General features: G+C 40.2%; 1 protein-coding gene across 2 annotated transcripts in view; it reads right to left on the bottom strand.

Annotated features, from left to right (window-relative positions):
* Positions 1–19,174, bottom strand: part of LDAH (lipid droplet associated hydrolase) — a 98,758-nt gene that overhangs the window by 23,369 nt on the left and 56,215 nt on the right. For both annotated transcript variants that reach the window (XM_017745042.1, XM_008641807.2), the window contains one exon: positions 16,058–16,298. In XM_017745042.1, coding sequence (XP_017600531.1) covers positions 16,058–16,298 — 241 coding nt within the window. The remainder of the gene's footprint in view (positions 1–16,057; positions 16,299–19,174) is intronic.

Raw genomic sequence — 19,174 nt, forward strand, 5'->3', positions numbered from 1 at the left:
CAGGAATGCTTGAAGTGACAGTGTTAAATATTTGAAGGATGAGAACTGTCCTGTAGTCTGAAACTGGCATGTCTTCCATCAGCCCGCAACTGATACTTAGTTCAACTGAAATAAGCTGATCCTGCCATAAAATTAAGGTCCAAGCAGTGGTTGCCTGAGCTTTATGAAAAGTTGTGCACTTGTAGAGCTTCCTCCCAAAAGCAAGCCAGTTCTACCCTGCTGAAGGAGGGAATTCACCACTGATAAACCATGAGAACATTCAGTGTCTGAAGAACCCCACCACAGCACAGCTATGATGGGATTTGTAAATGAGATGAACACCACTTACATCGGTTCTTTTGGTAACTTGGATATTCAGACCCTGAAATGAGGAGGGAGTTCTCATGGACGTGGCTGTGTGTGCTCCACAACTCCAGTCACAGACACACACAGTGGCTTGAAAGCTCTTTACTGGGCAAGGATGGCTTGCAGTATCAATGCTGGAGTTAAATCCTAAATCCTGCCTCGCAGGGATGTGACTTATGAAGCCATCTCTCTACCCAGTGAGGATACACGAACTGCAGTTCTCTCCTGAAAAGACTTTGGAAGAAAGGAACAAAACCTATTTTTTCTCATCCTTTGCCTGCAAGGCAAAAGGCCAGTATGCCTGCACTTTCAATTCCTATCTAGGAAACAGGCTCCTAAAGATTTGGCTTTGAACTAGTCAAGGATTTCTAGCAAAAGAACATGTAGAAACTCTTTAGCTTTTCCTGTAAACGTCTTTTTGCTTATTCAAATTGCTTATTTGGTTTAACAGTCCAAAGCAAATTTGAGTGGGCTTTGTTCTTAATTTTCATGGTATAATCCCATTCCTTCAAATCTGTACTTTTGCTTATACTGGACTGATGCATGATGAGTCAGTCTCAGTCAGTGGGATACTACAAAGCACAGAGAGTGAAGTTTATAACATGAATTTTTCCAGTACCATGGCCTTTGTAAATATTCCTTCACGTGAGTCTGTTTCTCACAAAACAAACAAAAAAATGTGGTTGTAAACCTACAGAAACTGACCAAGGTACCTGGTGACAGCTGTAGAACCCCAAAGTGTTTTTATCATGTTCTATTTCATCTCAAGTTGCCAATACCCCTTGTAATTCATATCCAGGTCACTTTTAATAACAAAAAAAAGCTAGTGTTAATTAACTATCATAAACAATTATGTCTTAGAGCTTAAAAGTGAAATTAAAGTTTAAACAGACAAATACCATGTTTATTGTGTTTATAACACATAAATACCTTCTTAAAATGCTGCAACTTTTTATATGCAGATCTTTTATAATCTTTTATACAGATTACCTTGAAAATGGAAGCCCCTCATTTATTCCCAGGTCAGGCTTATGAAATTTACTGCCAACTTAGCTTCTCCCCATGATCCTGCCAATGACCTTTTTCCTGCCCTGGTAGGATCATTCCCCCTCCATGGATTAAAGGTGATTAAGGATCAGTGTCAGTTCAGTCTCATACATTTGCTAAGCAGAGACGACAAACTGTGCCAAAATGTGTCTGATTTATTTGTGGGGGTTTTGTGATAGAGGAACCCTGATTGGGCTCAAATCAAGGATCCAGAAAAGAAAAGAGTGCTTTATATCATTGGTAGCTCTTTAACCCAAAGTGTCACAGCAAGGACTTAATATCCTTCAGCTAAATTATTAGTTTTCACGAACAATAATGGCTGAAATCAATCAAGCTTTTCAGTGCTTCGGGTTATTTAATCACCCATTCAAGCAGCCAGTTGTTAGATGAATACCTGTATCTATTGAGCTGAACTTCAAACACATTGATACAGCCACAGTGCAGCCAAGCAAACAATGTGTGAAATAGAAAATTTCCCGATTTTTAAGAAATGCATGTCTAGCATTATAATTATTATTTTATGAAGATTTTAGAACTGTATTCTAAACCAACTTCTTGTCCATTGACTCTATGGGTATCAACAGATCTATGCTAGAACTTGGGAAGTTGTGCAAATTTCAGGGAAGAAACACATTTCTAACTCAGGACAGATAAACTTTATACTTGGTTCTTGAAGCAATACAGAGATTTCCTGTATTTGGATTGAAATATGTATTTTTCCTCAAGTCTTTAAACTTCTTGCTTGATTATTGAATATCCAAAGAAGATTTGTCTGCTTATTTGCAAGGAAAGATTAGACTAGGGCTAAATTAATCACAAACTCACATGAAAAACTGTCAGGTCACACTATGTTGTCTGTGGAAATTCAAGACGATTTGGAACTATGTCTTTACGGAGAGAAGCCTTGAAAAAAATGACTTACACATGGCACACATACTCATAAAACATAAAAGGTTATGTATTTCTGTCTTAACCCTGATAAACTTTCAGAGATATGCGTGCCCTTGATTAACTTAAAAACAGCTCTGTGCTGTAGTGCCATGACTAGAGCTCACTCTGCGTGGTTTGCTCTGTAGTCTGTATCTTAATTACATAAAAATGATACTGTGTTCTTTGCTGGTCTAAGGAAATGAATTTACTGTGATGGAAAGAATAGACAGAAAGATGCCATACTAATGAAACAAGGGACAATAACAAAGGAAAACAAATCCTTTTCAACTTCATTGGCTAGTGATTTTCAGGAAATCATCAGATTTCCAACAAAAATGAGTGGTTGTGAAGATAGCCCCAATCTAGACAATTTAATGGATGCATGCACATTCTTTAATAGCTTGTTCATCAGACAAAAATAAACATAAGACTACGAAGGGCTACCCAAACTCACTTCATTTCCCTACTGCTGCTGGCTTTAGATTATGTTGACTCTATCAACAAGATTGTGGCTGTAGGTGTAAATTTATTAAGTCCCACACATCAAAATATTGTTATATAAGTTAGTAGGAGCTATGCTCTGGAATGGATACAGGGAGAAACACGAAGCCACATTTTTACTTCAAGGTCCAGATAGTACAGATTCAGCAGTATCAATCTTGGAAGAACATACTGTAAGAGTTTCTAGAGTGGACAAACTCAGAGGAAAAGAAGAGCACGGCCCTGCCTTCACGATGCCTCCCAAATGCAAACCTGGTGCCTCTACTCAGGTCCACCAACCCCTCAAGGAGATGAATACAAAGACTGGAGAGGACACCTCACACTGTCTTGTGAAGGTCACATATACTAAGACATTGTCTTTTTTCACTAAGAAATTAATAAACTTTCTTCAGCTAGAACTGGAGGGGTTTGTAAGAGATCCGTGATCCCCTTGTGACTGTAGTGCAGGCTGCAGGTATTCTCAGTACTTCTGTAGAGTATTATGAGACTCTGCAGCACAAAAAGTTTTATCACCCTTCCCATCCACCCCCACCCACCCACTACTGCTGGCTCCCTTGATTCTGTTCCCCACCTATAGGGAACCCATGCTTTACCCACTTAAAAAAATTTCTTATGTATTCCATTAGCTTATTTTTCCAGGTTGAATGTCAGTCAGTTAATTCATTTACTTTTCAGTAAAACAACACTTTCCAGCTGGTCTCTGTCCTCCCTTGTGTTTGAGGCCTTTAATGAAAGACAGCTCACTATTGATTAAAAGCCACAAACCTGAAGCACTACCAGGCCCAGAAGAGAACTCCTTAGTTATTAAAAAATCTTTTGTAAATCATTTGTAATATAAAGGAGTATTAAGAAGTAGAACAATGTGAAAAGAAAGCCATTTTACACCACATAGGACACAACCCATTACCATAAGAACTTGTCAGGGCCAAGAAATTAGCAAGAGAGGACAAAGACATTGGAAGTCAAGAAATATTTAGAATTCTCTTCACAAACTATCACCAAAATTTAGAGCTACATAGTTACTCTTTGTAACTGCAAAAGCCTCAGATCTTTAAGCCTTTACCTCAAAGAATGATGCCTTTACTAACTGGCAGACTTTTCTACTGAAGAGTTTTTGCCCATTTCTTGGAATTATTTTGTTCTGACTACTGCTGGAAATGAGAGACCATGCAAGATGGACTTGGGACCTCATTTCCAGCTATTATTTCCTTTGTAAGTCAATAGTATATCTCAGTATGATAATGTTTATATTCATCTAAATTTGAACTAATTTTTCAGCAATATTTGTCACTATCTCTTAAGAAAACAAGTTCTCATTCAGTACTGTATTATTACAAGTACTGAACATCAGTTCTACTAGACTCAATATAAAAAATTGAAGAGTGACTACAACTTACTTAGTCCACATTTCTTACATAAAAGTTTGAGCAAAGCTCTTTATTAGCTTGTGCTCTGACATTAGAGTCTTAACGTACAGGTTTGCTCTTAAACCCAGGGCATAGTAAAGTTCTCTCAGACATGGCTCGATGGTTTGGGAAATGCTAGTGCATTTCATTGTACTTTCATCAAGTACTCACTTGTTACAGAAAAATCTACTCAATTGTTCCATAAATGCCAGGCTGTAAAGCACGTATGTCCACACTGGCTTGCTTTTGATAGCCCTTTGTTTCTTCACTGACCAACAGCATTGTAAAAACCCTTTCCTGCTCTATCTTACCCTTCTGCCAACACAAAATGCAACTTCTCAGCTTCTGCTTTGACAACTGAGAAGTCAAACTTCCACAGTCTGTTTTCTCACAACTGCTCTCCAACAATTGAGCTGTTGTTGCTTTTGCAGGTACAAATATAGACTAGATCTGAACCCCTGTATGAAATGGAGCCAGGAGCTATTCTGAGGCCCTGAGGCCAAGTGGAATAGAATGGTTTGTTTCCACAGAATTAGACTCTTCCTCTACCCAAACTGCTTATGGGGAAGATGCATGGCAGTGCTAACTCCTGACCTGTGCCTGAATGCTAGGAGAATGCTAACTGGAGAAGGCTAAAACCATACCAGAATTCATCATTAATAATTTAGCAGTATGTATGATAATACTCCAGTGCTATCATGACTCCTATATTCAGCTGATTTCTAGAGGTAACGTATCTACCTTTGCAGGTCTTTTTATAACGATTCTGTATCCTGCATTCACTCCCTAGAATGCAGATTCATTCAGACATTCAATCAGACCACATTTTCTGAACTGTCAGATTTGCTTTTAACTAATGTCTGACATTAGGCATGTTTTGCCTGTATTTGTGTATCCTCAATCATTCTGTGTTGCATCTGTTCATCTGTTTTTCTTGGTTCTTCTATAGTAAAGTGCCTCTCATTAAGGGTTCTGAAATTCTCGATGCTACTCTTGTACATTTAATTAGTGTATGACATTACAGGGCTGGAAGGGATCTCCACTGGTCTCTTCTTCTTAAGATGAATCAATGTTATGTTATTTTCAGCAGATACTTATGCATCCTGTCATTAGGAAGCGCACATGATGAAAGTTTCATTATTTTCATAGAAAATCCCATCTAGAATTCCATTAATATCATTAACTAAAATCTAATCTGAATCACTTTTGTTGCAATACACTCCATTATATATTAGCTCATCTACCATGGACATATAAGTTAAATTACTGCCCTTTACTTGAAAACTCTTAGTATGTCCTTCAGTTGTCCCTTGTTCAGTCTAAACAACTCTATTTTATTCCTGCCATAGGATTCACCTGATTAAACATGGATATCTAAAGCTTAATTTTTCTTTCTTCACAGTCAGAGGAAAGTACACAGTTCATCTCATCCTTAAGTACTGACCTAGATAGATTAGACAAGTGTTACCTATTTCTCCACTGACTATGGCAGGATTTTAAGGGGATTAGTGAATGAATAGAGCTTTATGTTGTAAACATGTTAAGTATTTCTGTTCTAGCACAGGTGTTATCCTTTTGTGAAAATATGCAGCAAATCTGCCTCTTGTCTTCAAATTACCCATATCAAACTGCCATATATTCTCTGCTGATTGCTTTCTCTGATATATAAATATATATATATATATGTTTGTGTGTGTGTGTGTAAAGCAATGCACTATGAAAATTAGCCGAACAGTCTATGTTGCTGGATTCCTCCCTCTACAACTGTCAAGCACTTTACATATGGCACTTTGGATAGCCCCAAATCTTCTCAGAAGTGCCTTGAATCCATCTGCCATGCACTTGACATGCCTTGAACTCATCATCAAGCCTCCTTAACTAAATATCACTTTTTCATAGCTAAGGAAGCCAAATCACTTTTTCATAGCTAAGGAAGCCAAAGCTCCCATGACACTTGTCAGATTGAAAGTGCTCCAACCTCTGTGCGTACCTGCAAATATCCTTTTGAGGAAGCACAGTGGTTTTAATAGCCAAGTCTTATGTGGGGTGAAAAACAAGCAACCTCATTACCCTGTCATTAGTCTCTCACTCTCTATAGTTTGTTTCCATACATCTTTCTTCCCCATATTGACACTGCAGCTTCCCAGGACAGTTCTGATGCTCTTCCTTACAAAACTATAATTTACTGTCAATTTTTTCACAGAATGAATCTGCTATTTCACCATCTGCCATTTAATTGCTATTACTGCTATTACTTTAGACTCTTATTTGTGTTGGCTAAGGACCACAGCAGAGATTGGGGACATCTTTTGTCAGGTACTGGCAGAACTGACATGGAAAAGCCTGAAGTGATGCTTTCTTCTGTCACACAAGAGACTCCCACAGAACCTCCTCAAATTCTTAGTCTCTTTCTTCCAGAACATTTCACTGATGCCCCCTTAGTAAATCTGCCAGGCAGCAGGATAATTTCACAATAATCTGTTATCACAAAATGCTTCAGACATATTTTTAAATATGCAAAATGACAACTTTAAATTCCCAGTCCTGGCCTCTGTAAAGATAAATTGGACAATATACAATTAAATTGATAAATTGTGGGTATTTGAAGCCAAAGGAGACTCCTGAGTGCCTGACTGGATCTTTTTTTTTTTGCATCTAAGAAAGAGTTATACTGCATGGAGTGCTAAAGGTCCCAGTCAAGCTGGCTTCAGTGTCTCAGAGGCTACTTAGGCTATCAGGAAAAGTAACATTTCTGCTCAACAGATTTTATAGTTTATTTCTAAATGCATTATTGCTGAACATCGAGATGCAGATACGCACACAGAGTTTTGCTTGTCCTTCTGAGGGATTACATGCAGAGGGTACAAGAATAAAATAATTTGACTTCAACGGCATGATTATTGCCAAAGACTCTCCTCTGAAGACAGGCTGAGAGAGTTGGGACTGTTGAGACTGGAGAAGAAAAGGCTCTGGGAGACCTTACAGCACCTTCCAGTATCTAATGGGGCTATAAGAGAGCTGAGAGGGACTTTTACAAGGGCATGGAGTGGTAGGACAAGACAGAATGGCTTTAAATTGACAGAGGGAAGTTTAGACTAGATACTAGGAAGAAATTCTTTACTGTGAGGGTGGTAAGTTGCCTGTCTTACTGAAAGGTTCTTCAGTGAAGTGTAACATTAGTTTCCTTTCCAGTTTGTCCTTTGCTCCTGAGGAAGCAATCTCTGTCATTCCTCTGAAGGAGTCAGAAAACAGTGGTAAGGACTAATAATACCAAACAGCACCGTAATTTCCTATGGGGAAAACATATTTTCTACCAGTAATTATTGCCAACAGCAATCTTGGAAATATCGTATAACTTATTGTTTAAAACATCAAACAGAAGGAACTGCTTTGTATCAAGGATGACTAATGCAGGAACATGTGCTTCCACACATGCACACACACATTAGATAAAATGTTGATGTTTAGAGGTTTACAAGATATAAACATTGACTTTGAGGTCTGCTTAAGTTTACACTTGAATTTAGAATGAAAACATAGCAGTTAATGTATAACCACGATGGACATGAATAGGCAAAACCAGCCGCAATTGCTACGGACAGGCTTCTCCAACCTGCTTAGTACTGCAGTTGCAGGAAGATCAGAGCTATACAAGAAAATCAGTCAGCTGTGCTTGAGAAAGCACAGCAGAGGCTAAAGCCACAAATAAAAAGTTATTCAACAATTATACCCAGGTGCTTTACAAACAATAGATGCTTTGTTGGGGAGTGCGAAAAACACTCATTTGCTTTGTGTGATGAAGCATGTGCAGATGAAGTGGGGTGTGTGATGGAAACTGAAGTGTCCACGGGCTTAATCCTGCCCAAAGTTACTTTGGAACAACTCCCACCATCTTCAAATGACAGAACTATCCCTTAGGTAGAAAAATTCATCTCCAGATTAAGCTCTCACAAACCATGGCAGATGGCTGTGATGCTGGGATTTCTGCCAGGGTCCAGATTTTGGTCATGGAAAGTGACTCCCCTTACCCTGCAAGAGGGGCACAGAAGGGCCTTCTTTAGGTGGTGTTCAGTCCACAGGGAATAGCCAGGATGGACACTGCCTGCAGCAATTCAGCATCTCCACACCATGGTTCCTGCCTGAGCTCTACGGGATTACTCTGCTCTGCTAGACAAGGGTTTATGCCTGTGAGTAGCTACATGGAGGTCAGTTTAAGTGCCCTTCTGGACCGGGACCTGGTGCTCATTCTTTCTTGAGGAAGCAACTGGAACACTCATCCTTTGAAAAAGGTGAACTTTCTCTCAACTGGAGTGGCTTTGATTAGTAAGAAAGGTGGGCTTTATACCACTTTGTACTTCATAAATGTAATCCATTATTTTTAAAGCTCATTTTAAATAGACCTGACATTTGCACTAACTAGCAAGCAATCTCTTGTGCCACTGGGTTTGCTTAGGATAAGCCAGCATTTCCTTCCCAGATCCATGAAGATTCTGTAGGAATTTTCTCCTTGTCAATATTGTCACATTAAAGAATTAGTGAGTGCTGGCAGACATCTTCATGGTAAGGAGCAGCAGCAAAGTGGATTGCCATACTGTTTTAGCTGATCATAGGATCAGTCCAAACCAGTGTCCCCTTCAGTCACATGGAATAACAGGTACTGCATTAATTACCAGCTTTGTAAATGTCATTTTCAAAAAAACCCCTTATTCCAATACACAAACATCTAGAGTTTACCCATGGGTATGGATTTAGCATGTATTTAAGTGCTTTGCTGGTACTGCATGATGGAGTTCAATGAATCAAGCTAAATTTCTAACCAATAAACACAAGTTATGACAGAGCCAGGAGTTCTACTTCAGATATTCCTTGGGGGAGTTTAGACAGACAGCTTTGATTCAAAAGGCATGAGCCTACTGCAGAAGGGAGTCCTTCCCATGAATTCAGAGGGCTTTGTATTGGGCCCAGGGAAAATCAAGTGCCAATTTGCAGATGACTGACTGGCATAGTTTAACACAAAGCAACTGTAGCTGGTAGCACTTAACCGGCATATACTTATTTTCAACATCCTTTCTGCTTTGTTGATGTTACCTCTTCCTTTTCCATGCCATTTGCAACACATCATTAGACTCACTGCAAATTTGTGGGCGTAAATTTTATCCCTGGGGATGAAACCTCACCAGGGGTGAATAAACAATCTCCCCTTCCCCAACCAAATCCCAACTGTGCCTCACATTTCATGGAAATGATCAGCAGTTCCACTATCAAAACATTCACGCCTTATGAGTAATATTTATGATGGGAGTTTTTTATGTTGGGTTTTCCCCCCAAGAAAAAAAGAGGAATAATTAACAGAAATAGACCAAATGAGAAATTTCCACATTATTACCCTTATTTTCATAAGGCTTTCACAGGAAAGTAAAAGCTTTTGCAAGTAATAAAAGTCCTCATTAAACATCTTCCTTTCTTTTGGAAATGGGGTAAATGATGAAGCAGATTGACTTTAAAAAATAAATAGGACTATAAATACATAAAAGTCATTGCTTTCCTCCAGTAATTTAATATGAGCATCCTACTCTGAAATAAGGAAAAGTTTATTCACTCACAGAAAGAATAGAGCAGATGTGAGGTTTTTCCGTCAGCTTAAGTGCTGCCTTGGTAAGGTGAGTTGTCCGACTACATTAAACAAACATTTTAGTCAGGCATCACACAGGAAAATAAACAGTAGCAAAGGAAACATGAAAATATTAAAGGCTGTTATTCTTTGGCCCCTTTTCCTGCGAAGCAGGTGATAAAATATTACTGTGTTTCCACAGGTAAGGAAACACGCTCTTAAACACTTTGCAGAAATACATATTACGATCATCACTTAAAATGTCAGAAGTGGATAGGACTCAACTGTGACAGCGCACAGGAGGCTGCCGAGAAACGCTGCAGGAGCAGAAGATTTAGCACACTGGGCCTGGTTGCTGGGCTACCTAAAGCAGCCTTCTGGCAGCAGCAAATTCAGAGAGGCAAAAAACGTCTTGCAGGAGACAGACGTACAGTTACCTGAATTCAGCATAGACCTCTCTTGAATCCTAATTAATCAGATGTTAGTGAGAGGGAGAGACATTATCTGCTGTATCATTTTTGACATCTTTCTGTCCCACTGAGCATCAAAGAATGGACACAGGAAGAGAGCAGACCTGCTGAGCTCCATTGTTTTTGCCCACCTGTGATATACTGTGCTACACTGCACAGATGAAACACGGTTTAGTTTATGTAGATGGAATTTATGTACCATGTCAGTCATTTCTGTTCGCCATGGAATTTTGTCTGGCTATCCATCATGTCTGAAATTCTATACAGATTTAAATATAAAACATCCTTGAAATGGTTTCTACATTGTAGCCAGAAGTTATCTAAAATGTACATTCATCAGAAGAAACAAAGCAATCACTCTTTATTACCAGGGCTTGGATTTCAATAAGCCTGGAAAACCAACTTGAAAATCTCCTGGTCTGCGTTCAAAGATCTGTACAGTTGCCCAGTGCCCAGGGGGTAAGATTGCAAGGCGCTACCTGAAATCCTTTGTAGTATCAGTTTCTGTCTCTATTTTAAAATGCACTGCATGCACTGTCTGGCCAGCGTGGTTTGGAGAAGCTGCTCATGACAAACATACATATACATTTATAAGGTTAAACTAGTGGCTCAAACATACATATACATTTATAAGGTTAAACTAGTGGCTAGGCAGGTTCAGTAGAACAACTGCTGCCCTGGGTTGCAGGTCTATGTACAGTTCTGCTGTTGACCAGCTATGTGATGCTGGGCAATAGCTCATCCCTTGTCTCGAACACTGGGCTCTTTTTTCAACATGCTGGTACAGCATTTGAAATAGTAAAATGAAGATGAGAATATAATGTGCATATCCCCCTTAGCTGTGCATGCCTCAATGGACAGGTTTTGTTCCATTCAGCATGGAACGCAGAGCTCTTTTGATTTTGTTCCACAAAAGAAAATAAAAACCAAAAGTACTATGTTGTCTTCTGTGCTGGATTTAGATGTGCTTATCATAACTTCTGTTGTATTTTAATTCAAAAAGCAAAGCAAGAAAGAAAAGTAAACTAAATTTTAGCTGTGCAATTATACTGCTTTTATAAATAATTTTTCAGGGGCAAAACCTCTTATTTCACCATTTCACGTGAAGTTTTTTATCAAGTGATTACCTAATACCTTAAGCACTGGTTTTTACCTCTGAAAAATAGAAGCAGAATAGGTGGAGGTGCTACTGAGTTCCATGAACACAACACCGTGTACTGTCCCTAGCCAAGTATTTTGGTTAGATGGGTATTTCCACAGCACTTCAGTCCCAGAAAAAGAGCTCCAAAAATTTCCCATCTCAACTTGTCAGGAAATTGAGGTGGAAATGTAAAATGAGTTTTCAAAGAAGGCAGGAAACAAACAACACTCTCACTAGAAATCAGCAGCTGTAAATTCTAATGCAGCCAAAGTATGAGATATCTGACTGTCCTGGCAGCAAGGGTAAAAGCTGCATGGACAATTTGGAACACATTGTTTTCTGAAGCAAAATGAACAGTCAGTAGATACTGACTGGCATTTGTGGTTTCTAGTAGAGAGAGTCCCTCTGTGATCAGTAAAATGCATCAGTCATCTGCAGGGTGTGATTCGCCTTTCCTGCTTTAACGCCAGCTATTCAGACAGCATGATGTCCATAGTGATCAGATGAAGACCACCCATAATGTTGCATTTAAAATCTCTCTGATAAATAAAAAGAACTGGACTAGAAACAGATCTCAAGCCATGATAACTCGTGAGGTTGGAATAATTCAAACCCAGAATGCAGCCTCCCAGTTGGCTTCCTGGAGATAAACTTAAATAACTTAAGTCAATGTAAAAGCTTCTGTTCCATTTTCATAGCAACTGGAAGCTTACGTTTAACTGGCTTTTGATGTAAATTTATCTCCCAGATGCTATTTGATAGTTGTGCAAAATTTATTCTACAATAAAAGGTTTCACTCTGGCACCTCAGGGATGTAATTTTATGTTCCTGTACATCCAACAGGGAGAAGCTGCTACTGCTGGGAGACAAGCCTCCATACCTCATCTGGGACTCACTTCCTATACAGTCCTGTGGGCATAAAAGTGGAGTGCCTTAGCCCTTTTTTTACTCTGTAAAACAAGGGCAATGTAAACACTCCACATGAAATCTGAACGTCTCCATGCTTCGAACAAGATAAAATTTGAATCACAGCTCTGGAGTTTTATCTTAATTCTTTGTCTTACAACTTCAGTTGGATGTTTTAATTAACTAGGCATCTCCTGTTTCCAGTTTGCACTCGTGCAACAGCCTAAACTAATCTGAAAGCCTTGTTTCAGGCTTCTGAGTCCCCTCCTTCCCAACCTGCCCCAACAGCACAAAGCAGACCTCCCCCTGCCCCAGGCCACAGTGCTCCCCAACCAGGTTAAACAAACAGGGAGATTCCTCCAGGGAAGTCACAGGTTCAAGATCACAAAGGACCCATCTCGTTTGGGCCAGTTGGAGGGTTTTTTTGCTATTGTGCTTATCTGTATCTTCTCTGTCATCCAGACATTAACCTCTGACCTGGGAGCCCGCCTCTCAAAAAAGCCGTGCGGTGTTTACCCATTATGTAATGTCTGTGCTTTTGCGGAAATTTTACAGAAACAAATGGAGGAAGTTTGCCAGTCAAAGGGCTGGACAATAAATCCTGTCCCGTGTAGATAGAATGGTTTACTGTCACTGTAAGTCTGCTACTGGCATCTGTCACCGAAGAAATGTTTACAAATTTCAGGGCACTGGAGTGCCAAAGTATTCCAGCACTGCAGGACTGTACATGATTTGTAGAACCACCACTAGTGTGCCAGATAGGGGTAGCCTTGTTTTGCTAGCCTGAATAAACAGAGTGACAATGTTTCAGATAAGTCAGGGTCACTAATGTTCAATATTTCTGTCTATTCATCTCCTAAGTTCATAAATACAGGTACCCAAAAGCTTGTTTGTTCTTCTTCTGCCCTAAGATACCTTTGCTAGAAGTTAAACCAGGTAAGCACAGTCCCTTCAGCCCCTTTTGCTTATTTCTGATGGGTCCTTTGTTATTTATACACTGTATGTTCCCACCCTTCCTTACAATCCATTTTCTTTACAGTCCCTGCTGTCTCTTCTCCTTCTGTACTGTTTCCCCATTGGGACAAGACATTCTATTATGTTCCCTTTCTGGACATTGTCATCACAATTCCTCTTGTTGTGTAACTGGAGCTTCTACATATTATCAACTATCAAGTTAGGACAACTGAAATATGTGTTTGGATAAGAAGCAGGAACAAACACGATTTGGAACACTGGGACAGATAGGTAATGTAATTCTTCCTTCACTGACTCTTTCGGCTAAGGGCCCGATCCTGCAGCAACTGAATGGAGCTTTTCACTGTCAGTGTCAAGAGGAGAAGCACTTGGTCTAAGAATTCTGCTCTAATTAAGTTTCAAATCTCATTTCCTTTCAGAGGAGAGAAAACATTGTTGTGACTAAGCTTTGGATGTGGTAACAAATCCCTGGCAGGTTGGTTTGTTTTAACGGACGTATTAGATTTAAGGAAACTTTTACCACCTTTTCTGCCCTTAATCATAGCTTTTATTACAATTATAGTAATGCAACAGAAGTACATGCCAAAGGCAATATGTATATTTTTAATGAGTTGACATGCAACCTTCCTGGAGAGGAGAAACAACTTCATTTGCTGAACATTTCTGAACCATATCTAGCAATTTATTAAGGGACAAGAAAATGTTTAGAAAAGCATCTACCACAAATTCAGAGGCTTCAGCAACTCACAGATGAGCAGTATCATAAGACAGACTCAGTTGTTGTGCTAGATTTAGCAAATTTTTGCTGAATGGTAACATTTTCTATTGTCCTCAAACAATAAAAGAGAAGGTTAACAGGCAATATCCAGACGCTCAAAGATTATTAATCCACGCATGTGGTCCTGAGTCACTGGGCTGTAAAACATCATCAGTTTCCAAAGATGCAAACCAAAGTGGAATTCTGCTTGAGAGAGATGCTATCACAAACCCAAAGGAACTAGTTGCATCAATAAGGCCTATTTATGCAAGTTTTACAAGACACTGGCTCCCAGGGGTTTTCATTCTGGTAGAATTAGTTCAGTCAGTCACATCCTATGAGTGAAGAGCCCTCCGCCTGGTTTCTTGCCTCAATTTACCTTACAGCTTGGACACAGGTCAGACACTGGTGCACATAAGAAATTACAACAGGCAGACAGGCACACATCTACCAGGCTCATTCACCTGGGGGCTGAGGAGCTCACAGGGTCAGTCTCCAACAGCAGCACACAAAATCCGTTCTGTTAAATTATTTCTGCCCACTGCTGTGGCCTGGGCCAAACAACACATACAAACAATGGCTGGCCATGCTTTTTTGGAGGTTAACACAGGCCAAGGACCATTTCCAATACAACTCTGGCTATGAATAACCTGTTTTTTAGAGGTAAAAGTTTATCTGTGGGGACCAGAGAAGGATTCCTGGCTTGTGGAGATGTGACCCCACAGACCTCCACATACCTTCCTCTGAGACAAAATTATCAAAGACACTTGAACATCTCGTGTAGGTATGACTGCATGCTTGCTTTCTCCTTGGTCACCAGGAAACTGACATCAATTAATAGGATCTCAAGCAACTAATTATAGGACTCCTACCAGAAATGTGTATTATCAACCCAGGAGCCTGATTTTGTCAGGCACAGGACACTGCGAGGGAGTGACTGTCATAACGTCCGGTTTGTACAATAAAACTGGGGCTGTCCAGGCTGGCAGCACAACCCCCCACTGCCCATCCTGCTTTTGGTCTCTGTACAGTCCTACAGTGAGCCTCCCACACAGACCAACACACCCACAGATCCGTGAAAGGCACAGCCCCTCACTGCAATCCCAGTTACTCTGGCACATCTGTTTGGATGATTAGTAACTAAAATTTAACTGATAGAAGACAGATCCCAACTGGAAATGTAGGAATGTGTTTTTACTACTATTAATGCAATCAAAACTTCCTTCTTGCTATTATTACTGTGTTAGCACGTCAATTTTATTCCAAATTGTTTTAAACTGTTAACTTACCAAAATACCTGGAGTATAGCACAATTCACGTTCTGGTTTTCATTCTAAACTTAACATAATTTATCTGAAATTATTCTGCTTCTTAAAGTTGTTTATCTTGCTAGAATGTGAAAAATATGTGTACAATATGCACTGGAGGAACGTTAATCTTTCTCTTTATACCCAAAAAAATGTTGAAATTCAGTGCATAAAGTAACTTCTAGTGTCTTTGTAGGCTGAAGGTCCTTTTCTGAATTTACCAATATTCCAATTCAGATGACAGAGTCTATACAGCTGGCTAAAAGATAGCTTAAAAAAACAGATGCAAAGAACCCTTTGTGAAACTGATGACTGTTTCATATTCACCATCCAATATAAATGAAATGCAAAAAGTAAGCAGACATAAGTCACATAAAGTAGATTGTAAAAGGAGTGTTTTAATCACATGAGAAATCACGTCAGTAGTATAGGTCAGTTTGCTTAAGAAATATATATTCTTTGGGAAAATATTTTGTTATTTTGCCTGTAAGATTTTTTTTTAATTCACTCATATGAGATTTTCCTGTGCCCATGGTCTTAATTTTAGAAAAGACCAGACCTGTTATTCTTCAAAACTGATGCTTTAATATTAAAAAACTAAATCAATATTTACTAAATGAGAAAAATACAAAAGATGGTTTAACACAGAAAAGGTGCTCACCAATGCAGTCGACGCTGAAGAGATTTATGGAGGTCGTTATTGAAGACTCATCACAGGTCTTCATCCCTCGCAGTGCAAACCTCACCAGGGAGGCCTTGACTCCCTCGGGGAGGAAGGACAGCAGGTACACGGGCATGTACAGAGCGTAGCGAAGCTTGCACAGCAAGGGGGTCATGAGCTTCCCCTGGGGGGACTGAGCCATGCGCTCGATCGTCGGGAACAGCAGCACGGAGCGCAGAACCTGCCAGACCACGAGAAACCACTGTCAGCAAGGCCACAGCACCACAGCCCAGCCTGGCAGACTGAATCTTTAAATGAGCCTCCATCGCAATGAAATGGGGCTTCCAGGCGCGTTGCCCCTCAGGCTGTGTGGTGTGCCCAGGTTCAATTTCTTTAAAAGGTGAAGCAAACAAGTACACGGCTATGAAATTATGCTTTATGATAAGACAGGGAAGAACTCAAGAGGTGAGTGGCCTTTGGGAATCAATATGAACCAGGAAGCACCAGCAGGAGTAACCCCAGCAGAGGGCAGCAGGCAGGAGCCCTCCGCTCAGTCCCAGAGGGTTTTTTACGTCAGGAAAAGTACGCTGCTTTTCATTTCACCTGGTAAACTATTTTCTCTAAGTAAACCAACTAATCAAATTAGAAAATGTCAGCTGCTGCGATGATAACTTTACAAATTGACAACACAGAAGGTTATCAATCTGCAGCTCAATACAGGTAAACTTGGTCAGAACAAGAAGCAGCACACAGCCCCTTCATTTCAGCGTGTACACTGGCACACAATACTGCTTTTTATATGTTAGAATGATATACACATATTCTGAAGCTGGTAATTACTTCATGTTATAATAATACACTATAGCCTTAAAATACAAAGAAATTAATTAAAATCACACCCACACAAATCAAAACTGAGTTAATATACCAACTCTGAGTTATATTTCAATGCTAAGATCAAGCAAATATTCTAAAAGAATAACTTCATTTTTTTTCTATAAGTGAAAATATATTGCAATAATTCATATAGGAATAACCCTCAAAGAGACACACCCCTACCTTAGAGAAGTATCAACAAAAAGAAGTAAGAGGATCTGGATATTGCATTGGCAGGTAATAAGGCATAAACAGCTGGGCTTTCTTGGTGACTCAGTATCAATAAATGTAGTTACATATGTCTGCTTACTGCACATCATTCTACATGTTGTGCAAATTAGTATTTTTGTAAAATATATTTTATGATAATTTTCTTTGCTCTCGGACAAGACTTGGCTAATGTATGCCACTACATATGTATGCAGCACTGCTGGTCCCAGCAGGTCTCCAATGGAAGGCAGGGCACGCCACCAAGAGATGCTCCCAAAATCTGGGCATTGTAACATAGCAAACAGCAAAGATACAAACATGATAAAATCAGAGAATCCTTTAGGTTGGAGAAGGTCTTTAAGATCACGGGGCCCAGCTGTTAACCTAGCACTGCCACACTCATGAATAAACCATGTTCCCAAGTGCTACATCTACACATCATTTAAATACCTCCAGGGACAGGTGAATCAACCACTTCCGCTGGCAGCCTCTTAAGTGCTTGACAACCCTTTCTGTGAAATCTAATCTATCCAATCTAAACCTCCCCTGGGCACAACTTCAAGCTGTTTCCTCTTGTCTTATCACTTGTTCCTTGGAAGAAGGGACTGATCCCCACCTGGCTCCAACCTTCTTTCAGGTAATTATAGAGCAATATGGTTCCACTGAACCTCCTTTACGACACTCATCTCCCTCACCCGCTCCTCATCAGACTTGTGCTCCAGAGCCTTTCCCAGCTCTCTTGTCCATCTCTGGACATAACTGGACAAGTTGCTCCAGCAACTCAGTGTCCTTGTTGTGAGGGCCCAAAACTGAACACAGCACTTGAGGGGTGGCGTCACCAGTGCCCAGTACAGGGTGACAATCACTGCCCTCGTCCTGCTGGCCATCGACAACTGTGTGCCTAAGCTGTGTAGTAGATCACGAACCATTTCCCCTCTGATTACGGGGGCTTCATTCTGCTTACTGTCCATGTCTAGATACCCAGAGAACAAATGATCAGAGTCAGGTATAAATCTGCTGGCTCTTCCTGTTTCTTCCCTCATCGCTCCCTGCAGCTGGAAGCACAGAGAACACTAACCGTGCTCCTGAACCCTTAATCAGTTGTCACAAGGCCCTGAAGTCTCCCTTGATTGTCCTTCGGCTGCTTGTTGCAACTTCATTGCTGTCTACCTGAAGAATCAATAATGGATAATAATCCAAGAGCTGCACCAGGGTGGGAAGATGGGAGGCTTTCTCTCCACATCTTTAACCTGGGCCCAGGGAGGAAGTGGGCTTCCGTAAGAAATGGTCCTTCTGTTTCCTTCAGAATGAGTCTCCTATGAAAATGACACATCTTTCTTTTTCATGGAAGCAGTTTTTGTGGAAGCAAGTTGTAGAGTGCCAACCTCAGCAACACCTCCAAGCCAGGTGAACCATTGTCCTGGTTATTGATCTCGCAGAGCCTCACACCTGTCATTCCAAGGCACCTGGAGAGGTGGGGCAGTCCCAGAGGATATACGCTGGCTGTGCCAGGCAGGAACTTGTCACCACTGCCCCCTGTCCCTTAAGTCACTGTCTTCAGCCAGGCAGAGAGAGGGCAGGGAACCCTCCATGTCATGCATCCATCATCAGAAGCTGTACTTCTTACAGTATTTTAAAAGCAGACTTTGAAAGAGTTATTTTTATAAAATACAGAACTATTTTAAGAAATCCTTCTACTTTCCAGCTGATATTACTTTGGTTTGAGACAAAGAAAAATACTGTCTGAGGGAAATCAATCCTGGGCCTCTTTTTATTAAAGGCAACCAGCAGCTGAAGTATAGGAATGCGAAACTTTTACTAAATTACATGGTAGTTTCGTGATATTTCAGCTAGGAGCTGAACCCAAACTGTTGTGATCTAAAGCAGATTTGACCTGCGTTCCCAGGCACACTTTAATCCTTTGACATTGCAGTTTATAGATATAGGATTAGTTGCTTGGAGGGCTGCACTAACCACAGGGGAAGCTGCTAAACCTTGGCAGAAGAAGGACAAACCAAGAAAGCTTTTTCC

The sequence above is a fragment of the Corvus brachyrhynchos genome, unplaced genomic scaffold, assembly GCF_000691975.1.
Source record: "Corvus brachyrhynchos isolate BGI_N302 unplaced genomic scaffold, ASM69197v1 scaffold116, whole genome shotgun sequence".
Lineage (NCBI taxonomy): Eukaryota > Metazoa > Chordata > Aves > Passeriformes > Corvidae > Corvus > Corvus brachyrhynchos.